Raw genomic sequence first — 25536 nt, 5'->3', positions numbered from 1 at the left:
AAGAGCAATGACTGGCTACACACAATTTGATTGGCTTCCGTAATTGCTTTGGCTTCAATTTTGTCTTTAGACGCCATACGAAATGCATGAGATTTTAGCTTTTCATTTTCACAATACCAATATTTTTGAAAGCATCGGAATAACCACAGAATAAAATGCGAATAGAATGGGTTTTAAAAACAAATTGAGCGAGAAAAAGATGATTGCTGTAATAACTTAGAAAATACAAATAAAATAAACGTACATTCAAATATAACAGTTCAGTTGTTTAGAAAATGACGATCTAAAAATAAAACGAAATAAAACGTTATGAAGTTTGTTCGACGATAAACACGTAGAGACGTCGGCGGTTGCTCCGCGCGGCCTTTCAGCCGTAAAATGGGGTTACTACCACCGCCAAAACAGCTCCGATATTTCATTGTCTAGCTGAGCAGAATCCACAACTGCAAAGGATTAACTTACGTAACAGTTCTACTGCGCCGCCTGTTTTTAATTCGCCACTTCAGGATATAACTGCCTTTGAAACATTCAGCAGTGAGTAATTGCAGTTTCATTGAGGCCGATGTGAAATGGAACTCCTGCGGCTCAGTAAAAGCCTTTTGTTGGTCTTTTATCTACTTCACTAGATTTATTAGCGCGAGTAAAACGTTTTACTTCCCTCATAATAAAACCAAATGCTTAGCTTGGCATAAATTGCAAATGTTTTGTATTTTGGTCGTAAACTACTCCCTAAAGAAAATATAATGTTTATTCCCATGAGACAAAAACAATATTTACAAGTTAAATTCTAAGTGAAAATAGTTATTTTCTGAAGCATAATATAAATTAATTCAGACAACAAAGCTATTCAGTGTCACATTTCAGCCAACTGAAAACTTGTCATGTAGAATTCACAGCAGAAATTTCATTTCTCGTGTGATTTGAAATTCATCGCGTAAAATATCTCGAACATTCCGGATTCATTCATGCAGGATGAAAACATGTGAATTTGGAGTGGAGCATTGGATATGACCGGGCGGAGCGAGTAGTCCGAGTGCCCACTGTTTCTGGACTGCTACCGCCACTTGTAATTCAATCGGGCGACCGCGTCGTGTTGTTGTCAGACTCAGCACTTTAATTTCCTGCCATGTCGATCCAATTCACTCATTTATGAGCTCTGTTCAGTGTGCATTTCAGCTTTTATTGAGTAGAAATTCACTCCACTTTAGTAACATAGGAATGGGTATTCAGGATAAAAATACTAAAACGATTAAGGTCAGTAATTCCGTATAATTCCAAGGCCTTTAATTTCCAACAATGAACGACTACAGTAAAAGGGCGATATTAATTTAATTAAGATCCTAAACCCTTTGTACGTGACACTGAACCTAGCTTTTCATTATTACTTACACATGAATCGACTTTACTGGGAATAAAAGGTCAGTTATCCGATATCGTTAGTACTTATAAGAACCATCAGACATTTAAAGTAATAGGGTAGTGTCCAGGGTCGAAATAATGAAATAATATTTAGTCCGCTTTTTAGATAATCAAAAAATATTGGATACGTATTTTTTCTTTTTTTAATTAAACGTAAAATGACAAAGATAATACACTTCAAAAATTAGGAGTGGGGGCCTTTTACGTCACAGTGTCCTGAAAATTGTAGCAAATTGTGACGTCACACTCAACTTTAACACGCTATATCTTAACAAGTTCTGATCCAATTTAAAAAAGAAAAAATACGTATCGCTTAATTTTGGACAATCTACAAGACGGACTAATTATTATTTTTTAGGAAACTAGAGTATTCAGAAAGTTAAGTCTAAGACTGGCGACGTAAGGAAGTTTCGAGAAAACAATATCAATTCTGCTTGCACGCTTCACTTATCCCTGTAAGGTGCACCATTATGTGGAATCTCCGTAGTTTGTTACTGATACTACCTACTTGGAAAATGCACGTGTATGTATGTACCTACATCCTATTCTAAGAGAATGGCCAAGACTGACCGTTACGAGCGAAACTAGCTACAAGATAATAAGGAGCTGCTCATTTAGGATTTAATAAGCTGTGGTTAGTTAGTATAAATTTAGTTAGGGTGTTACTTCGCTGAAAAAAAATACGTTAGAAGCCTTAGACGTTTTCTTCTCTAACCTAAAGTAAATGAAATTAATTTCTTAATTAGGTAAATTAAATTGAATGTTACACAGTTAGCGTGAATACTTGGTAATATTTTAGTAAAATAGGTACTTGCACATTTGTAGGAACATCGTCTCATCGACGGTCTGCGGAAAATCAAATCTGTTTTCTCTATGACATTTATTGGAGTGGCAGTAACAGTAGACAGCTAATGAATAACTTCATTTCCATCCAATATTTCAATTCCAATATTGGATTAAAGTCAAATAGCATTTCCATGCAATAGAATGATGCCAATTTTTTATATTATTAAATCGAGTAATTTATCTAAGTTGTCGATATTACACACCACATCTTAAATAAAAATTGCATTATGCAATATCTGAATTATTATTAATAGGTAGATATACTGTTAACGACCGCATTACTTTTCACTCAAGACTAATACAATTAGGCACACTACAATAAGTGCAGCTTAAAGATCGTTTACATAAAAGTATAACGAAGGATTTACATAAAAGTATAAGAAAATGCATCAAATGGCAAATTTAATAACAAGTAAAGTGATGATATAACAGATTACACGATTAATCTGCTAATCAAAAATCCATCGATTAAATTAAGTACCTTTATCGAAATCGTTAGTTGAGTGAGACTAATTCGGCTAAGAATCTTTCAGCCAGAACATGATAGTGATATGATAAATTATCACGATTTATGTTCATTTTTATATAAAATCACTTAAAGAAGGTCTGGATCAAGTGTCTGGCGAATAATATTTATTCACATTTAAGAGTGTACTTAAGTAATTTCATTTGAAAAACTTCTCATTAGGACTAAGCCTGTAGAATATATTAATTATCCATTTATCATAAACGCAGATATCATTACAGGTCCACAATTTTCCAATCATATTTGATGTCAACGCTTCTCATAAAATACCTATTACTTCCATAGTTCTATCATGGGTAAACTCAGTGTAGTAGAGAGTCTCTACTACGTTGAGTTTCTCTACTAGAGACTTTTTTCTCTACTAGAGACAGCAACCGACGATGGCTGGCAGCTCACATTCAGTTTTTTTGCAAAAACAATACTTGGAACAGGAGTAGCAATCAAACCAGTGGAATTTAGAATGCAAGAATATTTACTTGTATGGGTAAACCTCCCATTACTTTGAAAGACGAAGAATTCTCGCTTATGTAACATGCTATAGAAATGATGATATGTGTTTAATGTCAATCAAAAACAGAAATAACACATTTTTATGCAAGTAATTTTACCATGTAATAAAGCATATATCTACATTAAAATCCTACAACATGACTGGACGTTTATCCGACTGGGATTACCTATCATTTAGCTGGCAGCCTGTTCATTTAGGTAATGACGTTCATTTATCAAACTCAACATTGGTTACGTTTACTATTTAATAAGCCATTTTATGTGGTTACATTTGCGTTGTATATAAGCTGCGCTAATTAGTTTATGTAGCTTATAAACGTTATATTATTATTCCTTACTAGCTGATCCCGCGAACTTCGTATCGTTGGACCTCTACAAACATTTTAAAACCAAAATCAGCTCAATCGGCCCAGCCGTTTTCGAGTTTTAATCAGACTAACGAACAACAATTCATTTTTATTTATATAGATAGAAGTTATCAATTTGTGTGCAGCTTCAGCACCTTGTATGAGAAACATTCAATATATAAGTACGATTTTAAATCTTTATAGGCATGTTGTCTTCTAGAAGAATCTTTCTTACATAGTTTGCATCTACCTTTAAAAAATCCATGTAAACTGTATTAAAAATAATCTTCGAAACATACAAGTTACCTAACCCAAAAGGCCATAGCTACTGGCCAGGCACTCAATGTTCGTGCATTTGATAGCAAGCCATTAGAACGAGCGATATTACCCGGATCGAGGTATATGCTCCCCGGAGACTCGTCACCACGGCCGACACAGATAAGCTCTGATGCCCGAACCTGCCATTTTGAGCACTGCATAGCTACGTTCGATATTTAAATATTGATGACGTAATTTTGACATACGAACGCCATTTTTGACACTGGTTTAGTTTTATCGGTGTTACCTAGCGTGAGCCATTCATGCAATAAAAATCACAATTATTTTGTAATTATTTGGTGCAATCTATATTAACATTAAGTATATGTAAAGTAGAAGAGTTTTTTTGTTTGCTTGCTTGAACGCTCTAATCTCAGGAGCTACTGGACCGATTTGAGAAAATCTCTTAGTGTTACATAACCCATTTATCGAGGATGGCTAATGGCTATAGACTACTTTTTATCCGGGTTCGTGAAGAGGTCGGAAAACCGCCACCAGAATATTGTTGGACACTGGAATCGCAGAATAGATTTGCCCTGAAACCCACCGGCCCAACGAAATGTATGGCCAAAATGATAATTATAGTTAAAGTCAAGGAAGAGGTTGAGGTTTATTTCGTGTCTTTTATGCGAATTTAAAATACTGGTAAAGCTTCAGAGCAGCAGACTGCATACATGGAGAAATAGAAAAATGAATAGTGGTCAATTAATGCAAGAGCACGTTCTCAGTTCTTTGATTATTATAATTATTCAAACTAGGCGCAAACGCTCTATCTCACATAATTTAACTTAAAAAACATTGGTAGTTTTTGTTTCATAAATATAAATTAATATGTTTGTAAAATTATACTCTAATTACAAGTCATTCTATAAAATGAGTGCTAATGTATAGTAACAAATTAATGTGCCAACAAGCATTGTTTTCTGCCCTATTAGCCCTCATTATTTAATTATATCTAAATTACCTTTTTAATAAATAAAACAATTACCTTGCTTTTTCAACTTAAATCAAATTATTTGTTTACAAATTAATATAAACGCCCACTACGGTCATTAACTACGAAATCTGCGAAAAACTTCTTAAGCCAAAAAAATGCTACTTAAAGATATTTTTTGCAATGAACCTGACTAAGAGATTTAGAAGGTCAAAGTCACATGTTATTACTAAATAAACACTACTTATTAAAATGGAGGCACGGTCTGTTGCTCGCAGATAACAGCTGCTCTTAATAGGTACATAAAATAAAAGTCATTTCCAAGCAATTATTTTTATTCATAGTATCTTAGCTATGTACTATATGCAGTGTACCTAAGAAAAGGTCGGCTTTGTTTAGTCTGTTTTTGCAACGGCTGTTCACGATATCGGGGCAGTGGCCTCAGTATGGACCTACATTTGAGTCGATGCATCATATTTGTATCGTAAAGCACTGATTCGAAAACAAAAGCGCAATATATCATTCAAATGTGGAACAAGGCATTCAACGCACTATTAATGCTTTTAAAAATGCAAATAGGTTTTAAATGAAACCACTGAACCTAACTTTACCATTACGTTAGAGCACAGCTCAAAAGACCCGTAAAGCGTGATGGATTATTTTGCCAAATCCTAACGTAGGTAACCCGCCATACGTCTCACCAGGTGGCAAAACAAATTTCATCCTATCCGTCAAGCTCAAAGAGGAAACGAACCGAGCTTGGAAACTTTCCACTTTGACCTACTGAGGTTAAAACGGATGCATGATTGATAAAAGGTCTATGCCCTAACAGTATCCATTATTTATGTTATTGCACATTACCTATATTTCAATCGGGCTGTCTGTCATCATGCTACCTATTTCGACTAAACTATTGGAAAGGATTTAAATAACACGTAGTAGATAGTAAAAGACCTACAGCTAAAGTAGGCACGGGACAGGCTTAATTTTTTCACGAGTCATAAAGTCAAGTAGTTCGAAGGTGAAGCCGCAGGAAGCGAGTAGCAACAAAAACTGATATAATTATATCGCTTGGGCTACAATCACAACACAGCACAGAATAGTCTTAGCGTGTCACTGATAAAGGAACGTAATGTGTTGATAAATTTATTATCTACAAAATACAGCAATTTAAGTACACAAATACTGTTTAAAATTCAGTATCTCCTAAAATCTGTGGCCGAACAGATGATATTGTAATTTGAAAACGCAAAGAGATCGAACGTCACCATGCTCGGTGTTATTCTTCAGTTGTTCCTGGTTTTTGTGATAACTTGTTTAACCGTGGTCTATTTCTTCTTTCGGAAGAACTATGGCTACTGGGAAAAAAGAGGCGTGCCTTACGAGAAGCCAAAACCATTTGTTGGAAGTCTTTCGTTCCTGATGAGAAGAAGTTTCTGGGACGTTTTCTACGACTTCAGCCAGAAGTTCAAGTGTGATTATTTTGGAATATATATGTCATGGAAACCAGCCCTCATGATCCAGTCGAAGGAACTTGCGAAACAGGTTCTAGTGAAAAGTAGTGACAGCTACCAGGACCGATACTCTTATGCAGGACGTGACGATGATCCCCTGGGTTCATGTAATTTATTCACACTTAAGGTACGAATTTTATTTGGTTATTTTGACAAAAACTGTACCTAATGAAACTTTGTTTTTCAATGTGCTTCAATTTGTAACAAAACTATAGATGTTCGGAAAGCTGATGGCTTTTGTATGGCGTTGGTTATTAAAATTGACTATATTTTCTGTCATAAATTAAGGAGTTTCATATCCATACCACCACCACCATGCCACCATGCTACTAGTGCCTTTCCGAACTAGCCAAGTGCAAGTTGGTCTCGAGCATGAAGGGTTCCGTTCCATTATCTTTAAACGGGCAAAATATCATGTCTGTTCGATCATATTTTTTCTACTGACAATATTTGTTACAGAGTCCAATGTGGGTGCAGATGAGGCACGAAGTTTCGCCAATGTTCACCGGCTCGCGTTTGAGGAACCTCACTGAACTCATGAACATCAACTCCAGCGAACTCGTGCGCAGAATACAGAAGGATTACGTAGAAAACAAGCAGCCTGTTGATCTGAAGGTAAATACTAAATGTGAATACTATTTTTTCTAACAACTGTCCAGGGAGAAACACTTGCTTTATGTGACACAATAAATTCAGCAGACAATGGATGAAACTTGTAAGTAAATTCAAAGTTTGTGAGTAATTTAATAAATTGTAAGTAAATCTTCACTTTCAAATCCATCACTTTATGGGAAATTCAAGGTTTATTTTAACTTGCATCAGTCTTCACTGCTGGAGTAGGGAGTTTAGAAAGGACGCCAATAACGATGTCTCAATATCAGATAGATATATAAAATATAGAAACGGCCAATAATACAAAAGCAAAAAGAATCAATTGTCGCGAAGACGTAGCTACGGTGGCCAACAAAAAAGAAATGATATCGAAGATCGATACCTGGTCAGAGTTACAAAACATCGCTTGCTTTTTCTTTTCACACTTTTGTGTTCTATTTACTTGTCGACACCCTCTTGAAAATTTAATGTATAAAAATATGTTCAAAATTCGGTTACAAAATTCACCCTGTATTGATAGCAAAAGGTCCATCTCAACATGCAGAGCCAGTTTACGATACTGATTTTTAGTTTCTATTAACTCAGAACTGCAAAGACACGACTGATTTTACATTATTTTCAAATATGAGAAGTGAAATGTTAATCAGTTGTAATTTTTCACATATTTATTAAAATCCATATCAATAACATTTTAAAATATTAAACAAACATTTGATTTTGACGTGACAACGTCTTATAAATTGGTTTGCCGGGTGACACTTCAAAAAACTGCGTTACGCTCCGCTCACGTTATGCGCTCACAATGAGAGCGAGTGAGAGGCACGCGTCCCTTCCACTCGGGCATGGTTAGCCCGCCTAAGAGCGAGAGAGACAGACATAAAAAGTGAAAGGCACGCGTCCCTTCCACTCGAGCACAGTTAGCCCGCCTAAGAGCGAGAGAGAGAGAGTGAGAGAGATAGGCATACACACCGGTAAATAAATGTTTTAAATTGTTACTATTATTTCATCCTTCTTCCTACTATACGAATGAATATTCACATTAAAATTATTTTACTACTCAAAGTCGTTGTCACGTAAAACTTTCGCCCGTATACCGACTTTACAGGCAACCAATTTTTTTTTTTATATTATTATTACAGGAATTATTTTCAATGTACACATCTGACACGGTGGCGTACACCGTATTTGGCATCAGAGTGAGCGCGCTCAAGGAGCTCACGTCTCCGCTTTGGCTCATCACGCGACACATGGTCAGGTGGACTTTCTGGCGAGGCTTCGAGTTCACCATGATCTTCTTCTTACCTGCCATCGCTGAGTTTATGAGGTACCGGTTATTGTTTTAAAGATAAAAAATCCAAGTGGATTAATTTCTCGTCATTTAGGGCAATAGGGGCTTTATTTAGAAATTAACAAATAAACACATTTACATAAATAAATACCAAAAATAATCTTGAATACACGTAGGTATATACAACTTAAAACGAATAAACAGATAGGTAGTCAGATAGTTTCAACGTAAATTTAATATTAAACTGATGGCCAAAAGATGACTTCTACTTTTGTTTATTTAGTTTTTCAATTGTGATTCGATCGATAATTGACAGGCTTAAATTCTTCTCACAACCTGCAACGGACTATGTCAAAAAGTTATTCGAGGAAGTGGTCGCGGAACGAAAGAAAACTGGAGAAAGCAGCGACAAAGATCTCGTTAATCACTTGTTGAAGGTTAAGTCCAACTTGAAACTACCCGCCGGCTCCGACGCAAGTAAGTTTGTCCTGAGGAACTAATATTTACACCTGAAAAATTCAAACTATTAAGAAGTAATAAATAACTTACTATAAAGAAAATCAAAACAATGGAAAATGATATCAATTCTGAACAAAAGAGTACGATAAACACCGTCTGAAAACTTATCGCCGATATAGACCGATAGAGATCTAATCGCGTGGCAGATGAAAACAACTTATCTTACCCATTAATAAAATAATATCTTTTTATCCAATGTCAGTGTTCATGACTGATAATGTTCTGAAAATTCCCTGATTGTTACTTATCGCATGTTTTTTACGTTTTAGAATTAGCTGATGACCTGATGATGGCGCAAGCCGCTTTATTTATTTTGGGTGCAATTGAAACCTCTTCCACAACGTTAACCTATATGCTTCACGAACTCGCTTACCACCCAGAAGAACAGGTACTGAAATAATATCGTCAGCTAAATCTTTAGCTTTAAAATTCATCGTCGGATAAATATGGACTTTCACTCGAGAACAGTGTAGCTCACCTATGGCGGAAGCATTTTTCAAATCAGTTTAGTAGTTTATAGTAAACCGACAAAAACTGTTTCTATTATATTATAGGTAAATAATAATAAATAAATAAATAAAGCGAATTATTATTTGTAAGTACCAAATAAATTAGGTGGTAAACCACCTAAGCCTACATTGTGGAATGCAATAAAGAAAAGAGTATTATTGAGCAAGTTTTTTTCAAAATTTTGTGTAATTCAAATTAATCTTTATTGAATTATTTGTTACAGCAAAAACTTTACCAGGAAGTTAGCGCAGCGCTGAAAGAAAGTGGAAAAGACATTCTGAACTACGACGATTTGTTGAAAGTCAAATATTTAACCGCGTGCATGCATGGTATGTAACGAAAACAAGGTCTTTTGTTTACTTTCTCTTTTTCTTTTTATCACACTCTGTCTATCATTATGTCTGTCTGTCATTCTGTCGTACATTCTTTTAGTTTTTTTTCGTTAGCAGCAAGATTGGGAGAATTTTATAATATTGTGCTCATAATAACAAATTATTTTAAACTTCCCGTTTTGTAATCAACATTTTAAAAATGTATAAAATAAATAAATGCGAACAAACATTTTTCAGAAACACTAAGAAAGTATCCACCAGTGCCGCACTTGGACAGAATTTGCAACAAGACCCACCAGTTGACAGACGAGCTGACGGTAGAAGCTGGTACACCGGTGTATGTGAACGTAGTGGCCATCCACTACAATGAGGACTCGTACCCTGAGCCTGAGCAGTGGCGTCCTGAGAGGTTCATCAACTCTAATGACAGTGATAACCATGACTTTGCGTTCATACCCTTTGGAGAAGGCCCGAGGTTTTGCATAGGTTCGTACTTAAACATGTATTAAGGACTTAAGAAAGGAACCTTTGTTCAATCGGTTAAGTATTGGAATCATTCCAATATTTTTGTCTATATTTTTACCTTTGCAACGTCAAGTCTCCAGAAGAAAAAAATCTTCATAACATTAAACTTAGTTATAACTTATAGTATTTAGTAACTATGTATTAATATATATTTGCGTCACCTATAATCATTGCCACCCTTATTGATTTTCTTAGTACCTACTAACGATTAGCATACTTTCAACCTACGATAGCGAAATCTCAGACGGCAGACACGTTATTATTAGACAAAAACTACCTATATCAAGCGGTTACAAACATTATGAAGGCTTACATTGGGATTCACTAAAAGTACAGGTATCATAAAGACGCTCTGAAAAATAATTAAAAGATATTTAATTCTTTTTTATTTTCTTTTTCAGGTAAACGCTACGGCATGATGCAAATACGCACAGCCATCGCCCAAATGATAATGAAGTTCAGATTCGAGCCTGATGCACCTAAGATCGTGGAGTCTGACTCTTACAGTGTTATCCTGAGTCCTAAAAATGGTGGCAAAGTTAAGATTATCCCTCGAAGCGAGACTGCATAATTCACAACCTTACCTGACAAACGAATGTTTTTACATTGAAGTATGTATTTTAATGAAGTTCAAGTAATAAAAAAAAAACTAAAAATAATGTATTATGTAGCCTTAAGAAATAAAAGCTTAAAATATTAAACTTTAGTTTTTACTTAGGTGCTTTGTTTCATTTGCTCTGGTTTAGCAAAGAGAAACTGACCTGCGAATACGTTTTAATTTGTTTAACATTTCTGTAAGGTAAACATATCAATACTCATCGGATTTCGGAAATCACTGACTTTGAAGCGCTAATGTGTGATAAATATTCAATAGAAAATGAAAATTTTTGCATGACGTGATAGAGTATTTATTCGTTATTCTAAGTAACTAATATTTTTTTAATCATTTTGATAGGTTTTGTACTTATTAAGGCAAAAGTAAAAAAGGGCGATTTGTACCAATAGTCGTCTGACTTATACGGATACTCGTCAAATATTCCCAGTACTCGTCAACTTTTAATGCTAATGTAAACTCTCTGCTCTTGAACATAAAGTTCAAGTTATGTACATTTTTTTGTGCTTGAATTTGTTAAGCATACTTGTGCCTTTGAAACATCAGGTGGATAGATAGAAAACCAAATCCCTATTTAGAATAGCTGGTCATAATTTCTTAGAAGAGCAGGTATTCAATAAAACAGATCAGATAGTTGCATTTTAATTTATATTCCTATCTACCAAACGCTTGGAATCATAAAATCAGTCTATAAAATATATGTTATATTTCTTAATCATAATAATCATGCAGTCATGTGCATATGTAGCACGAGTAAAATTATTACTATTAAAATATTTAAATTGTAAAACAAAATAATTCGCTTTCACAAAAAATAAAAGCCACATTCATTTAAATAGCTTTCCGCGAAATAATTACTAACATTCATAAATATGTAGGTAAGGTTGTCATTCACCAAAACTTGTGAACTGCTTAGCGCATGCTAAGTACGATTTGCAAAAATCTCTATAGACAGTTTAAAGTGTCTATAGAGATTTTGAATTCAAATTCAAAATCTGTTTTAAAGATATCAAACAAAATTATGATTACAACTAAGCGTTCAAACCAATGATAATACAGGGCATCTGAGGCGGATGACGGGGAGTAGCGACCCCGCGGGGCTATACATACCGAGTGCTCCGGGGAGAGTATACTGTCCCCCATCTCCGGCCTGCCGGAGTGAAGCATGACGGGGGATAGGTCTCCCGCCTCTTGGCATGCCTTCATTGGCCGATCAGAGAGGAGTCGCTAGAGAAGGGTTAGCAGCCCTGCTCGGAGGGTAGGTCCCTCGTGGTAAGTGGCGAGTGGGACGGTGATGCTGGACCCACAGGGAGCGCGTGATCTGCGTTTAAAGTCCGCCGAGGTATCCTCACCCTTCAGCCGCTCATGTACCTGTTGCCCTCTTGTTGCTTTTCAGTGACTGATTCCTTGTTTGTTTGTTTGTTTGAACGCGCTAATCTCAGGAACTACTGGTCCGATTTGAAAATTTATGTCAGTGTTAATAGATAGCCCATTTATCGAGGAAGGCTATAGGCTACTTTTTATCCGGTAAGGGAAGTAGTTCCCACGGGATGCGGGTGAAACCGATGGCAGAAGCTAGTGTTCAAATATAATTTAATTGTACATCGACCAGTAATCAACTAGTAATCGACTACCTAGAATTAAAAGAATAACAGTGTTATAACCTGAGGTTATAACAAAAAAGTTAAAACTGACAATGGTTCGTCAGCGAACGATATTTCATCAAAAACACCAATTGTATTTATTTCGATTTTGGAAACCAGGTTAAGCCAGGCTTTGAATTATTTTAAACGAATATTTTAAAATATGAGTAATTTTTGCAGTTTTACTTCCTAGAATCAACCACTCCTTTATTTGGAGTTAAATAGCAAATTGTTTATTTGAAATCGATAAGGTCAACTACGCCTGAAGCCACAATAGCTCTTTCTGTCCACACATTTTTATCATACACTCACAATACCTGTAACTAACCTATCTAACAATAACTATAGAATTTATTGTTCCTAGGCACCTCAGTATTTTGTCATTAAATCAGATAATTCTAAACTTTACGTCATCATACTAATTCTAAATCGCTATCGTCGGCTGTGAGCCGTCTGGTTGATAAAAACTTCAAAGTATTTAATAAGATATATGTATTGTATCAACAATCTTTACGGCCCATTACAAGTGCCTAAATAGAATACATGTTATCGTTTCCGTACCGTACCATATACAGGGTTATAGTGAAAACACCGTTATCCTTGAAACCATAGGTAGTTGACTTGATTATAATTTTATTTATCTGAATTTAAAAATAAATGAACGTTTCTTTCATTCAAAATTTTTAATAAGTTTCTTTCCGACACTGTCCGTAAAATGGATACTATGCGCGCGAGTCAAAGGGCGGTGACCTGCAGCACTCCATTTAAAACACATACAAATAAACTGTGATGTAACTTCCCTTCATACTTTTTCTGGCTTAGGACGGGCAAAAATACCTACTACTGTAGCTTGACGAGTGAAAATTTAAGTTTTTTTTTGCCTTAATTAATTTAAGTTAATTTAGGTTCTATAAGTAAAGCCAAACCTCTGGTTTCAAGGATAACGGTGTTCACACTAACACCCAGTATATCATACAAAGAGCCAAACACAGTTTAGAATGTTGTTAGTATACCAAGTTCCCGACTCAGGGTGGAAATATATTGTTCTATATTTGAGATCAGGAAGGAAGCCCAATAACAAACTGATTAAAACAAAAGACATGCACCTGCATAAAGCACAGGTGATGCGTGAAAACAAATCTTCTATTTAGATTTATTTGGTTACTCCGTAGCGTCACGTCGACGTTTGCAAACTTATCCGCGTGCAGAGGCGCCGGCAATATGCTCGGTACTAGTGTTGCAAAAAAACCGTTTTTTTTCTAGTGTGAAAAAAAACCTTGAAAAAAAAACAGATAAAAAACTGTTTTTTTTCTGGGCCTTGTTTTTTTCAAGAGTATAATAACTCTTAAATTGTTAGGGCATTTACCGTTAAAGATTAATACTTAAGGTTACATAATAGAGTCTTAGGTTTATTCTTGAATCTACGGTACTTTTCTGATAAAACAGAACCAAATTTCATGAAAATGTTGGCAACATTCATTGATATTAACTCAACGAAAGGGAAATTTTGAAAATTGAACTAAAAAGTAGGCTAGAAAAAAAACCAAATTTAGAAAAAAAACAACGATGCAAAGTTTTTTTTCATGTTTTTTTTCAATAAAGTGAAAAAAAACAAATCGTTTTTTTTTCATTTTACATCACTACTCGGTACACATTAATTTATTCAACACTAGCTTCTGCTAGTTTAAGTTTCGAAGATAAATTATAGCCTAAATGTTGACCAGGCTTAATACTGATACAACAAAGAAAAAATCATTGAAATCCGTACAGTAGTTCGGAAGATTAGCGTGTACAAACAAACAGACATACAGACAAACAGACAGAATATACTAGCTGACCCGCACCCACTTCGTTGGGCGGTAAATAGCCCATGTCACGGTCCATCCTTTTATTTAACTATCTCCACTTAAAAAATAAAACATCAATTCGTCACTCCGTTTTGCCGCGAAAGGTGGACAAACGACATCATCATTATCCACAGGCTGCATAGATTGTCTTTATGAGGATGTTAAAGTTGTTAATGATGAAAATATTTAAATGTAATTAATACTAAGTTTTCACTTCTGCCGGGAGTACCGAAGTGTAACCCGGTTGTTTTAGGATAGATAAATAGAGCGTTTATTGTAGAGCTTCTCTATAAATAACATTTGACGTTAAATTATTTTCTGGTAACAAAATATACTGATGGTCAAGAGCCCCGACCCGTGATAGGGCAACGTATAGTTGCCCATGCGTAAAACATTATTTTCGTAAATCAATTTCTACCAATTTGAATGTTTGGCCCTGGGATTTGTTTATCGTTAGTGCGAAAGAAATTTTTACTGGAAATTGAAGCCTTTTGAAGGGTATAGGCAAATCAGTAGGAATCATGGGTATTCTTGGTATATGAGCTCATTCACCAGCTGCAGGGCCGGTGATAATCTTCGCTACTATTACATTATCTTTTAGCTCCTTTATAAAAATTCTCGTGCCATTACATATGTTAGGGGGGTTTAAATTTCTGAGAAGCACTATCGGCGTGCCTACTTTTAACGACAGTTCATGAGGTGAGGAGAATTTAAAAATTCCCGGATAGTGTACTGCGTGCTCGATGTTAGTGACGGTGTCTATGGATTTATAGCTAAACCTTCTTCACCCGGTACTTTCTGTTTAAGAAAATGTAAATAGCCTGTAATATTCTAACTCTGAAAAGAACTGTTGTTTAGCCCTGAAAAAAACTGTTGTTTAGTCCTGAAAAGAAATGTTTTTTAGTGATGAAATGAACTGTTGGGTAGCCCTGAAAAGAACTGTTAATTAGCTCTGAGAAGAACTGTTGTTTAGCTCTGAGAAGAACTTTTGCGTAGGTGTAGTTTTAAGAATGAAGTCTAATAAAAATCGAACGAAAATGATTAGACTTCGCGTACGACCGCTGCGTACGCAGAAATAGTAATATTTTAATTTCGCCATAACTTCAAAACCAAACGTCCAATTGTTGTTACTCGTGGATAATGTAGCTTTCGAATGGTGAAAGAATTTTTAAAAACGGTCCAGTAGTTTTTGAGCCTATTCATTACAACCAAACAAACAAAGTTTTCCTCTTTATAATATTAGTGTAGATAGATATTTGCAACACTATTTACTCATACCTCAACACACTATGTTGTACTCCTTAGTACGACAGTGTTAATATTACGCAATGATGTTTTATCGAATTTGTTATCTATAAAAAAATCGATTTGAACATACAAATACGTGTGTTCAGTTTAGTTTGTTCAGTCATTATTTACTCGGTGGACACACCTGATGGTATTCTAATTCGCACGCGCAAGGAGATCGTACGTCGCCATGATCGCTACTATCATTCAGTTGTTTCTCGTGTTTATTCTGTCTTGTTTGATTGTATTTTATTTCTTCTCACGAAGCAATTATGGCTACTGGAAAGACAGAGGCGTTCCTTACGATGAGCCCAAACTATTCTTTGGAAGCCTTTCATTTCTCATGAGAACTAGTGCTTGGGATGTTTTCTACTGCTTAAGCAAGAAGTATAAATGTGATTATTTCGGAATATTTCTGTCATGGAAACCAGCCCTTGTGATACATTCGAAGGAACTTGCGAAGAAAGTTATAGTGAAAGAAAGTGATAGTTATCAAGATAGATACGTCGCTACAGGCGTCGATGCTGACCCTTTGGGAGCGCTGAATTTATTTACTATCAAGGTATGTTCGTACGTTCATAACTTACAACAGCTTAAGAATGCGGAAGTTTAACTCTTCGGTGCGTCGATGTTGTAGTTTTTATAAATAATCAAAGAGGTCAATAACTGCTTAACCGATTTCAAAAATTCTTGACCTTTGGAATTCCTTATTATAACCTGGAGTAACGGATACTGTATTTTTTTGCGTTATTCATGTAAATTACAATAGGTACTGTCCTATTATTTTAATTTTTCCTTCTTTTATAGGTCCTACGCTGTACAATTTTGATTTTTTTGTGGAGAAGTTAGGTAGTCCGAGTTAAACCCTTCATCCCATTAAGTACATATGCGGAATCGTAGGACAGATAGCTGCTGTATATGTTCGTACACTCTCCCATTACTGCTAGGAAGGTCTCTTAAAGCTTGACAGCTTTAATAATAATACTTACCTACAAGTTATTAAACCAGTGCCAAATTTTACCAAGTTTTTTTACTGATGAGTTAAGGTAATGGCTATTTACTTAGTCAAAATAATTAACATATTATTATCACACAAAATGACTATAAAATTACTCGATGTTTGTTTAGAGTTGGCCAACGTTGACCAAAACTTGCTTCTGCCCGCGGTTTTATCCGCATCACAGGGGAACTTCTCACTCTCACTCTCATAACAGGGGATATGTTATATAGGCATAAGCTATATTACTGCCAATTTTATGAAAATCTATCGCTCCATTCATTGGTCGATACTTTGATCGAATCTTCATATTTTTCTTCAAGTACAGGGGACTCCTGGAATCTGTTAGTTTATGACGAGGAAATAATTAGGTAGCTACAGTTTGAATTAATCCATAAAGGTTTAGTTTATTTACATAATTACAATACATATAAAAAATTATCCATAAATGAACATTTAATTATTCGCTAAAAAACATATGTGGAAGCGGTCCTTCACAATACATACAAAAGACGCGAGAATTTTTTGTCAATATTTTTTTACCTGCCTCTACCACGTTTTTATTATTTAAGAGTTCATTAAGATCCACTACTTGTAGCTCAAACTATCTGAACAGCTCCTTTAACGAAATGCATAATTCCATTATAATAGTCACCACTTCCTGGTTTTCAAAGACCGTAAAATTCATTTTTATTGTCCTAACCTTTGAATAAACACAATAATGGTGTCCATTGAAGGACCTATATTTTATTATATTACCTTTGTTTTGTTACCTTTGTAGAAATCTGCATACTGCAAAGGCATGCATGAATAAGTTAAAATAGTAGTAAGTAAATGCATAAACATTTTCAGAACAATAAATAATATTTATTCTGTGGTTAAACTATGCTACAAGCATCTAGATAGCGTGACTACTCATATTTTTAACATAGGGGAACGAACTATGGTTCGTATTTGACAAACACTTCAAAAGTTAAAAAAATGCGAACGGTTAACCTTGACCTATCGCAACTCAATTTTATGCCAGTATATTTTTATAACACTAGTAGAAGTAGTCATTTGATTTCCTTGGCTTTTTCTAATCTAATATTACATTAGGCAATATACCTATACATTATACAATGTTCGAATCTGATCAGAACTATTCTATCTATAATTAGGTATACCCATCCTCTCACTTGTATATACAAGTTATATTTGATAAACAATAATATCACGTCCTATAATGTTAATGAAAACAATTAGTATGTATTGTCACAAATGAAGATACTGTTAATGGTTATAATTAAGAAAATATATACGACAGCACGAGTATATTGCGCAACAAACTTGCTATAATTTTTGTAAAGAGTTTTTATTAGCGCCAAGTTCGCGTGTTTGGAGCAATATAAACAATTAAGTGATGTTTGTTTTGACTGCTATTTTTATATGGACATGATTAATTATCGCTTAGATGCTATGTACATATGTAACGTATTTATATGTTTATGTCATTTTAACTCTTATGGTCACACGATGACCAGGAAGAAACGAGACGGTAAAAAGTAATGAAGATTGCAATTGATGATTTAGTGAAGATTTAAAGAACTAAAGTGTGCAGAAGTTAGAAATTATTCCAATTCAAGCGTGATCATCATCCTCCTGCCCTCATCCCAATTTTATTTTTGATCGGCGCAGCATGTTTTCTTCTTCCATACTCTTCTATCTACCGTCACCCTACAGTAACATTATTTCTAACCATATCGACTTTTACACATAAAGGAGATATGTTACTTAATTTTACCTGTAATGACTATGTGTTCGTTTCAGAGCCCGATGTGGATGCAAATGAGGCATGAAATAACACCAACATTCACAAGCATGCGATTGAAGAACATCACCGAAATAATGAACATAAACTCCACAGAAGTAGTGAACAGGATCCAGAAGGACCATGTTGATAGCAATAAGCCTGTGGATCTTAAGGTAATTTTGCCGTCAACCGACACGGTCAAGACAATGTGGGTGTGAATTATGTAAAGATTACGGGAGATTAGGTTGTACCTACAGCGGTCCTGAAAAAAAAACCGTTTAAATAAAACCGACTACAATATGTACCGTACACCTTCTCCTAAGACTGACAAATACCATACTGGAAACCGCAACAAAATCGGTTCAAGCAAACGTGAGATAATCGCTCACGAACAAACATACATAGGTACAAGCCCAATTGAAACCTCTTTTTTGGAGTCGGTTTAAAATCTAACAATTCCATTCCAATTTAAAATGTTGCTGCTAACCACAATCAAACACTCATTGATGCTAATCCCATCTACTGTTATTCAAAGTGGATGCTCTTCGTTATTACAGAAGCTATTCTCCATGTACACATCTGACACAGTGGCGTACAACGTGTTTGGTATTCAAGTGAGTTCCCTGAAGGATCTGACCTCGCCTATCTTCTTCATCACCCGCTACATGATGAGGTGGACATTTTGGAGAGGGCTGGAGTTCACCATGATCTTCTTCCTCCCCGCTGTTGCTAAATTGCTCAGGTATGTTTCTCATCATGTCGTATGAGTATGAGCAATGTAATTGTATGAGCAATGAATTTATCACATCTCACCTTAGGTACTCTGCTTCAAGATTCTCTTTTTAAACTCCACGCACTTTATTTTCAGATTAAAACTCTTTTCTCAAACTGCAACGGAATATACAAAAAAGTTGTACCGTGAAGTAGTTGCAGAGCGAGAGAAAACTGGTCAAACTGGCGACAAGGATCTCGTTAGTCATTTGTTGAAGTTAAACGCCAACTCAAAACTACCCGCCGAATCTGGCTCACGTAAGTACATAGCGGTTGCCAATATCACAAGAGCTCAAAGGAAAATATTAACAACTATCCAACCTAACAAACACCGTCCTATCTAAACAATTTCCTGTGAAAAAATCCCATAAAAACACTTTAAGTGGTTTAGATTTTCCGGGAAACTTATTCCATTTTTCATTTCACCGTAAACCTTAATCGGAAGATTAATATTTCTCAGTAGGGATTAGTTCTTTGATATAGCGGTTTCTCGTGAGTAAAGCATCGAACAGTTTTTACGGTACATAAGTATTAGATTCTAATTACTAGATTACTAGATTCCGCAAGCGGTTTCCATCAAAGAAACTACTTGAACACATTTATAAACATAAATAAGCCATGGGGAGCCTAAATGTTATTCTGATATAATCTCTATATCAAAGCCAAGTTTCATCAAAATTCATTACGTAGTTTTTTGAAAAGGAGTATCAAAAACTTCCGCGTTTTTAATATAATCGAAATATTGTTAAATCATTATTAGCACGTGTTATTTAAAAAACCTGACAGAAAATGCTAGTCTATACATATAATAAATCTGTAGAAAAGTAATTTTTGTACATTGAAGAAATTGACAAAAAAAATAGCCAGCATGTTAAAGGATAACTAACAGAACCCATTTCCATCATTTTTGTCATTTTTGTCTGTTTGTCTGTTTGTCTGTTTATCTGTTTGTTCGTTCGGGATTCACGTAAAATCTACGAATTCAACGCAGACAATGCTTATATACAAAAATTCTACGTAACTTGGGGTATTACTTAGTTTTTGTTTCATCGAAATCGATTCACTCTATCAAAAGATATGATTAATTTTGTGAATTCAAGATGTAAAATATTACGACACGCAATCTGTTTGTTAAAACTGCACATTTGAATGTTGTACTTATATTAGTTGATCGGCCTATTAATCTTTACACAGAAAATCACACCTTCATAAGTAACTTCGGAAGAAAAAAAAAATGAAAATTTTGTTTAGCCAAGGTTAAAGTAGCTCCATCTGTGATAATCTGTGTTAAATAAATTATATAAAATTTGACAAAGGAGCGAGGTGGTAAATGACAACTAATTACCATACATTCTTTATAGAGGATTATTATTTCAACAGATGGAGTTGTGTATTTTCCGTAATTCACCATATTTTAACACGTAGTGTAATTTTTCGATAGACATTTCAATAGTGTTTGTCAGTTTGCCGTGCCACATCAAAATCCAATTATAATTATTACCTTGATGAAAGGAAAATTAATAGTTCTCAGCCAAATTTAAAACGGTGCCATCTAAATAAATTTTTGAACATTATGTCAAAAATGATGACTTTAGTATAACAATTAATTATCATTTAAAGTTACAGATGGAGTTCATATCAGGATTTTTTCATAAACATAGTTTAGCTTATCTTCCACTAATGTGGTGGCCTTAAAACAAATTACTTTGAGTGAGTAGTATTAAGTAGACCTTAATTATTTTTTCTGATGCAGAATATGTAAACTTAATCCTAGAAGAAATGAGGATCTGTCTCTCGCAAGCGCTGCTAAGCGTGAGGTAGGTAGGTAATGTAGGATTCTGTAGCTTTAAGAACAAGCCCAGATACAAAGTGCAGATAAGAAATGGGAGCTTTCTCGATTTAATACCATACACACGTAAAATGCTTTATGCGTCTGAAAACCAACACATTGCGCGTCGCATACCAGAGACATGCTTACTTTCAACTTCTGATCGCAAATACACTGGTCACGATTACGAACAGTCTCAGTAGGACCCGAGCCAAGTCTAAAAAAACACCTTTTATATAAAACTACGTTTGATGTCATTCAATCACAAAGACAGAATTGTTTTCTGTTGAAAATCCTATCCACCTGTATCCTATCCTAATCCAGCATGCATTGCACAAAAACCAATGGTATCCTATTCGAGAAGTCAAAAGAGTCGACCTGCCAACGTCAGCTTCTGCGCTAAGCAAGTGTTCTTAATAGTACCATCAGAATTACATTCATCGTTGAATGAGGTGAATTTTTCAGAAACCGCAATAACAGTAGGAGCCAAAGCATATGATCGCTTCATAGAGCTCTGATTGGCCCCAGGTGACCAAGTCAGGTCTGATTTGTTCGTTCATCAGATCTTTGAAAGTGTTTCGGTGGATACTGTCGTCCTGTGTGACACAAAATATGGTATATAAACGTCTTCCGCAAGAGCGAAATTTTCCCGGTGTGTGCGGTAGTGACGCACAGTATACAACACTTAGTTTCTTTCGATTTGCTGGCTCCACCAAGAAATGACAAATTGCAAGCGTACACTTTGAAAATCTTGGCAAAACTGCAGGTTTCAAGTACGAACTCGGGCGTGTGAGTAGCGCGGGCGCCGCGCGTGCGTCGCGTTTTGCTGCCCTGCGGCATTTACCTATAGCGCGCTCGCGGCGCGCACGTGCCGCTCTCCTTGACGTTTAACTGCTAAGGCGTTTAGCGGGCGGCGGGGATAGCGGGCGCAGGGGTAAGAACGCAACTCGAGCGCCGCGTGCTCGCGTGCACATGCCGTAGGGCAGCAAAACGCGACGTTCACGCAGCGCGCTCGCGACGCCCGCGCTACTCACACGCCCGAGGATCGCGCACGCCTAATGTGGGGTCAGCCTTACCATAGTGAGTAAGTGCACAGAAAATCCCCGTCATAGAAGTGTTTCTCCCCAGTAGTGAAACTATCCTACCCTATGCGCCTGCTGATGATGATGACTCATTTTATCATCCATCCAGCTATTCCCCAACTATGTTGGTGTTGTGAAAATTATTTACGCACCATACGTTATAATTTTCCAAATTGGCTGACTGGATCCAGAGATATTCACAACGTCACAAACTTTACTTCTTTTGTTTAGATAAATGGTCACATCCACAACACAACCTTGATCATTGAATCTATGCGACTGCTAAGTGCTAATCCTAATTATACTGTCACGTGAAAGAATGCACCTACGGGATATGTAGTATTTTGACTATTCTATATTGCCCACGCAGACGAAGTTGCGGGCAACAGCTAGTGTGTAATAAAGATAAAAACTTCAAAGGCTTATAAAAGATAATAATCTGCTCATTGTACGCCCACTCAAAAATAATTATCTCGTCAATAAACATTAATCACTTTGCCAATTATATCTAGAAGTATTAGGTAGGTCTCATAATTCCGATAACCACACGGGTCGATAGAGTTGCGCTCGCCTATTTTGCTGAGTTTTCTCAATGGCTATATTACCCAATTTTTACATTATGAATAATTATATATGTATGTTATTACTCTGGATCATCTAACAGCATAACTTTCACACCTGCTGTTTTTCGGAGGACATCGCTCGATTGATAGGGGCACTGTCGCGCGTATACCTACGCTCAGTTTTTCTACGTAACCGAAACGTCCACCAAAATACGCTAGTGCAAAATACTCACTTAACAAAAAGTAAAGACGATGATGTAGCTCTAAACTGGTACTAGTGTTTTATTTATTTATATTAGAGGTATACCTGTTTTTTCTTTTTCAGAATTATTGGAAAACTTGATGATGGCTCAGGCCGCTTTTTCCATTCTGGGTTCTATGGAAACGTCATCTACAACCATGTCGTATGTACTGCACGAGCTAGCACATCACCCTGACGAACAGGTAATTAAATATCATTATACTGTTGACATGATTACACACCAATTATCCTGATTAACAATATGATGCAAAGGTACATTACAAAAGGTTTTAGCTCGACGCATACATTTCATTCAGGGAACTTTGCCAACTATACAAATATTGTACATATCCATCGACACGATTTTTTTCCTTTTTCTATTTACCAAAAGAAAGCAAGATCATATTACACATTGTAATTTCCTCCTTAAAGATGATCCTTAAAAAACATCGTCATTTTTTACACAATGGTACCTACACATATTATTTTAGTTCTCCCATTCCATTTACAGGAAAAACTTTACGAGGAAGTGAGCGAAGCATTGAAGGAAAGTGGCAAAGACGTTCTGGACTACGATGACTTGTTGAAAGTCAAATATTTAACCGCGTGTATTCAAGGTACATACAATTCAACTTACCAGACACATAGAAAAACGATTATTTGTGACACTGACGTATAACATGATAAACATCTATGGCCCTACTACAAAAACTTAAACATATTTTGAACACTTGTCTAAAAAAAATGTGGCTGCAAAACGGACCTTATTTCAACGTCATAATTTGTCATTTTTTTAGACAAGTGTTCAACCGACGTTTAAAAGGTTTTTTTTTACGACGGCTATTATTTTTGTATTTTGTGCTAATGTTATAAAAATATAATCTTCCAGAAACTTTGAGAATGCATCCTCCGGTGCCACACTTGGACAGAATGTGCAACAAAAAGAACCAGTTGACGGATGAGCTAACAGTAGAAGCTGGTACGCCGGTGTTCGTGAACGTAGTGGCCATCCATTATAACGAGGAATATTTCCCGGAGCCCGAGCAGTGGCGTCCTGATAGGTTCAGCAACTCCACAGACACTGATAATCATGATTTCACCTTCATACCGTTCGGTGATGGGCCGAGATTCTGCATAGGTGAGTGAAAGGAGAATGTGCGAAATGTTTGGATGTTGGTCTACTTTCTAGAGGGAAAATTAATGATCTTTTTAAGCGCAACATTTCGTACTAAAACACTACTCACCAATTTTTAAGTAGGTAGGTACTTTGGATGTTAGAGCATGTCAAAGGTTTTTATCGATAAGAGCTTTCAAGACAATATACCCCTCTAATAATATTGAATCAGATTTATTCTAGTTTATTTGAAAAATAGCTACATCACAAGATGCCAAAGAATGAGCTTATTCTTAACTGCTTTTCTTTCTCCAGGTAAACGGTACGCCATGATGCAAATACGAGCAGTAATCGCTCAAATTATCAAGAAGTACAGAATAGAGCCCGATGGACCTCAGACTTGGCAGACGGACTCCTACAGCGTGTTCTTAAGGCCGAAGCATGGCGGGAAGGTCAAGTTCGTTCCCCGGTCATGATATAGAAGATATTATTATTCTAGTGTCATATTGTAAATACAGATATTATTAATTTTAATATTAATTTGATGTTTATTGATGAAATATCTTATAAAAAATTGCATCTAATAAAAATGCTAATTGTACCATGATCATTGAAAACTCATAGAAAATCGGCCAAGAATTAACAAACCGCAGCCAAATCGGTTCATCCGTTTAAGTTCTACGGTACCACACACAGATACAAACAACGATCAAAAGTAAAGTTGTGTAACAATTAAACTGTCGTTTTATTTATTGCAGCGGAACGATATATTCTTACATGATCATTTCACAGATTAATTCAACATCGAAATATCATTTTTTCGGTTTACCTTTAGCCGTGCCACTTTAATCAAAACGTTGGTGCCGGCTACCAATTGTCCGATCGGGCGGTTGATAGGGTATCGAAAAATGTCCCACAATTACTATGCATGAAGAGATATCCAATACAATTTCCTATTTTCCACCAGTGCTTTTATTAACCGCTCCATTTTGAAAACAAAATAAAAAAGTTTTTAATAATTCTTTATGTATTTTTCGTGCTTTTTGATACATGCACTTTTGTTACTCAGCCTAATTTACAAAAACGCAATTTTCCGACTTCACAAATAATGCTAACTAATAAATGATTGTTTTAATTTCAACCATGACCACAAATCCTTTGTACGCCAACAGAAAATTAAACAATCCACGAAATCCCGAATGAAGAAAACATTTCATACAAAAACGTTCAAAACCAAAGTCGGTTATGCTTTACGTAAGAGGATTATTTACTTTGCCAGAATGTTTCATTCCGACCGACATCAAATAAATAGTGTTTGAATATACACGAAATTCGTTTCAAATCGTGAAAGAGGAAAATGGGGAATAAAATTGGACATTGACACGTCACCGCCCGCGCCGACACTGTATATTTTGTATCGATAGCCTCTATCCCCTTTAGAAGATATTTCAACAGTAAATATTTACATAAAAAGAGCGATATTGTTGGATTTCTATTGAAAGAGTTATATGTAAAGTTTATTTATGGAAACATATTTCAAAGGACCAGTAATGTAGTA

General features: G+C 35.6%; 2 protein-coding genes across 2 annotated transcripts; both read left to right on the top strand.

Annotated features, from left to right (window-relative positions):
* Positions 1-6014: 6014 nt before the first annotated feature.
* On the top strand, positions 6015-10917 carry LOC110383942 (cytochrome P450 6k1). The gene is made up of 8 exons (XM_021344930.3): positions 6015-6541; positions 6874-7029; positions 8166-8350; positions 8631-8791; positions 9103-9221; positions 9567-9672; positions 9913-10161; positions 10602-10917. Exons 1-8 carry the CDS (start codon positions 6170-6172, stop codon positions 10769-10771), a joined length of 1518 nt encoding a protein of 505 aa, XP_021200605.3. The 5' UTR covers positions 6015-6169; the 3' UTR covers positions 10772-10917.
* Positions 10918-15716: 4799 nt separating this feature from the next.
* LOC110383952 (cytochrome P450 6l1) lies at positions 15717-25000 on the top strand. The gene is made up of 8 exons (XM_064034800.1): positions 15717-16152; positions 18397-18552; positions 18937-19121; positions 19248-19408; positions 22949-23067; positions 23376-23481; positions 23754-24002; positions 24294-25000. The coding sequence occupies exons 1-8, from the start codon at positions 15781-15783 to the stop codon at positions 24452-24454; spliced, it is 1509 nt and encodes a 502-aa protein (XP_063890870.1). The 5' UTR covers positions 15717-15780; the 3' UTR covers positions 24455-25000.
* The last annotated feature ends 536 nt before the right edge of the window (positions 25001-25536 follow it).

Source organism: Helicoverpa armigera, chromosome 5 (assembly GCF_030705265.1).
Source record: "Helicoverpa armigera isolate CAAS_96S chromosome 5, ASM3070526v1, whole genome shotgun sequence".
Classification (NCBI taxonomy): Eukaryota; Metazoa; Arthropoda; class Insecta; order Lepidoptera; family Noctuidae; genus Helicoverpa; species Helicoverpa armigera.
Note: the sequence above shows the minus strand (reverse complement) of the source record. Positions and strands in the feature narration are given on the sequence as shown.